At 37.1% G+C, this 3166-nt stretch overlaps 1 protein-coding gene across 2 annotated transcripts; it reads right to left on the reverse strand.

The window, feature by feature from the left end:
- Positions 1–434: 434 nt before the first annotated feature.
- Positions 435–2899, reverse strand: LOC115698228 (dof zinc finger protein DOF5.1). 2 transcript variants are annotated; one of them, XR_004008076.2, is made up of 3 exons: positions 2267–2899; positions 861–2051; positions 435–774 (listed from the first exon to the last, which is right to left on the reverse strand). XR_004008076.2 is itself a non-coding variant. In XM_030625429.2 (2 exons), the coding sequence occupies exons 1-2, from the start codon at positions 2315–2317 to the stop codon at positions 954–956; spliced, it is 1149 nt and encodes a 382-aa protein (XP_030481289.1). In that variant the 5' UTR covers positions 2318–2899; the 3' UTR covers positions 435–953. The 2 variants fall into 2 exon arrangements, 1 of the variants encoding a protein (XP_030481289.1); XM_030625429.2 differs by having other exon boundaries at positions 435–2051.
- Between the last annotated feature and the right edge of the window lie 267 nt (positions 2900–3166).

Here is a 3166-nt window from a genome sequence, read left to right on the forward strand (position 1 = left end):
AGCTAGATTGACACGCATTATTCAACAGAGATAGGGTAATTATCAATCATTAAAAATCTAAGTACATTAAATCAGATCAGATATACGTACATTAAATTAATCTCATTTTGCAGTATTTATACATCCAATTTCATACAACATGGACATGCAAAATCCCAAAACTATTATATATATGTATATTATATATCACCAAAGTTAATTACATATAGGATTTCGGCTGAGATTTAATAAATATGTATATGTGTGTGTGTAAAACAACATATATATATATATGTAATTATAATTAGAACAAAATTTGAGCAAATTGCCGACACAAAAGCTGTTAAACAAATTGATTCGATCGTAAGATGTCGTTAGAGTACCAAAAAACCTGATCAAATATAAATACCCATGCAATAACATATAGAATAAACTTTGATAGATACACATGTATATAGTAATGGTATAGTACAGCTAATTTGATGATCATTAATATCATTAATATCTTTTAACTCAAAACTACAACCAAATTAAGAAATATTCTTACACTCATTGTCGAGAAACAAACTGAAAATACATTAATTTCATTCTTTTTTAAGCTAAAGAAACAAAGAAATTAACAAGAAGAGGGGGGAAAAATCCTACACTCTTGCAATTAAACCCATATATAAAAAAAAAAATGGTAAAAACTAAAAATAAAAAAGAACCTACCATATGTCTAGCTAGGGTTTATGAAAGAGGGCCATGATGATTGTTTCATGATCATGATCATCATCGATCTCGGTCAAGATCTGGCTGTAAAAGATAATTTATGTTATGGATCAGTAACGTTCAGCTGAGCTATATCTCGTACAATATTTTCTTTTGTTCAAATTAATCACCTATGAAATTTGAATGATGAAGCTTCAATATCGATCACCACATATTGAAAGGTTATATAAGAGAGATTAATTGATCAGTAGCTACAGTAGTGTTCACAGTTGATTGCTAGTTGTGGAAGACGAACTAAATCCAGAAGGATCCGTCGTCCAAGCATTGTTACCAGAATTAGCACCACCCCCACCTCCGCCACTCCAGTACTGATCGTTTCCCATTAACTGCCTTGATAAATTAAGCTCATGCTGCTGCTGATGATGATGGTTATTGTCTTCCATTTTTACCGAAGCCATCTGATGAGTAATTCCGGAACTCGACTGCTTTGGCCGTGGCTGATAACCCGACCCGTCGCTCTCGAACAAACCCGCAGAAGCTGGATCCAACCCGGAGGCCAAGAACGGAAACTGCGGAGGTTGTTGCATACGCCATTGTTCGAATCCAGTTAAGAGCGAATTATTACTCGGCCCGCTTAAAGCTGAGCTGCCGATATGAAAATTCAAGTCTGCTCCTCCTCCCATTGGTCCTGACATAGCGCCGTAGTTGAGGCCTCCGTAGTTGAAACCCAAATTATGATCACTGCTGGCGGCGGCGACGAAGTCGTGATGATGAGTGAGCTGATGATGTAAAGGGGTCATGAAACGGAGCCCCGGAGGGACTTGGTGGGCCAAGCCTAATATGTCATTATTACCAGAGGGTACTGCGCCAGAAGAACCGGAGGTAGTCATACTTCCTCCAGTGTGTCGATTATTATCGGAGCTGCTTACTGGGGACTTGGAGGAGCCTCCTCCGCCGCCACTACTCCCTTTCGTGCGCTTGTTCCTCCGGCAACCACCTCCTACGGGGACGTTTCTCAAGGCGCCACCTCTGGTCCAGTACCTCCTGCAGGTCTTGCAAAAGTGTCTCGGCTGAGAGAGACTGTAGTTGTTAAAATAGCAAAACTTTGTGTTGGCCGATTCGCAGCGAGGGCATTTTAATGCGGTTTCCGGCATTGGAATGTTGGCCATCCTTGCTCGATCAGCCATTGAACCAGGTCTGATCGACCCGGCCCCACCTCCTCCTCCATGAGGCTGCAAGGGTGGTGGTGGCGGTGGCAGTGGTAGCGAAGTAGGCGCAGCTGGTGGTGGTAGAAGTTGATGAGAACCACTGCTCATGCCAGCACTACTACTGCTGGGAATTATATTTGGATGATTTGGTTGCTGTAAATAAGAAATCAAAAGAAAAGAAAGATCAAATATTTGGTATATTCAAGGGATAGATGGATTAGATAGAACACAAAAAGAAATTAAAGTAAAGAGATGTTGGAATATTTGGCTTTTGGGAAAATATTATTTGCTTTTTGAAGAGAAAGAAAGAAAGTAATTAATTCATGAACAAGAAAACCCTAATTATTAATTATAAATGAATGAATTACCTGTTGCCAGTTGGCTGGATCATGATAAGCTGGAAGAGAAGAAAAAACCATTGTATTCTCTCTATATTATGCTTTCTCTCTTTAATTCTTTCTTTCTTTCTGATCTTTTGTAAAAGGTTGATGGGTTTTTGGAGATAATAATAGTGGAGAATCACATCAAAAACAAAGATAGAGATAGAAAGAGAGAGTGAAAGAGAAGGATCATATAATAGGTTTCACTAGTATATTATAGATATAGATAGAAAGAAAGAGAGAGGTGTGTGTGGATGGAGGATGATGAATGATAGAGATCAAAAAGAAAAGAGGGTCCTTTTGTGTATTTATATACTAATAACATAGCTATGGTTGTTGCTGTTGTTGTTTATACTTCTAACACTTACACTATAGAGCTAGCTAACTAACACAGTAAGACTCTATCTCTCTCTCTCTCTCTCTCTCTCTCTCTCTCTCTCTCTCTCTCTCTCTCTCTCTCTCTCTCTCTCTCTCACTCACTCTTTTTGTTTTATTGCTTTTTAGGGTTCTGAGAAGGCGATGTTTTCTCAGTTTCTTAACCCATAAGCTTCTTTACGATACCCTCTCTTATATGGGGAGCTGTGCCAAAAACAAAAAAGGAGATTATAAGTGGCTCACCTCTTCTTCATTGAAAAAGTTATATATACATATATATATATATATTTATATTATTATATTATGAATATCACTAATATCAGTGCAGACCAGCTTAACTATATTATATTATTCATTCAGTTTGGTACAAATAATTAATTATTACAATTAAAGGCCAATTCACAATATCTTGCTGATCTTATAGTACTATTAATTAATATATCAAAATGATTTTGGTAATTTTAAACAATGCAAAAGAAAAAGGCATAATTCTTGCATAAAAAATATAAGGTT

Source organism: Cannabis sativa, chromosome 7, assembly GCF_029168945.1.
Source record: "Cannabis sativa cultivar Pink pepper isolate KNU-18-1 chromosome 7, ASM2916894v1, whole genome shotgun sequence".
Lineage (NCBI taxonomy): Eukaryota > Viridiplantae > Streptophyta > Magnoliopsida > Rosales > Cannabaceae > Cannabis > Cannabis sativa.

Excerpts from the sequence above, each read along its gene's own strand:
- LOC115698228 (XM_030625429.2), bottom strand. The coding sequence starts at position 2,317 with ATGGTTTTTTCTTCTCTTCCAGCTTATCATGATCCAGCCAACTGGCAA. Across the intron at positions 2,052-2,266 it reads ATCCAGCCAACTGGCAACAG|CAACCAAATCATCCAAATAT; the intron begins GTAATTCATTCA and ends TCTTATTTACAG.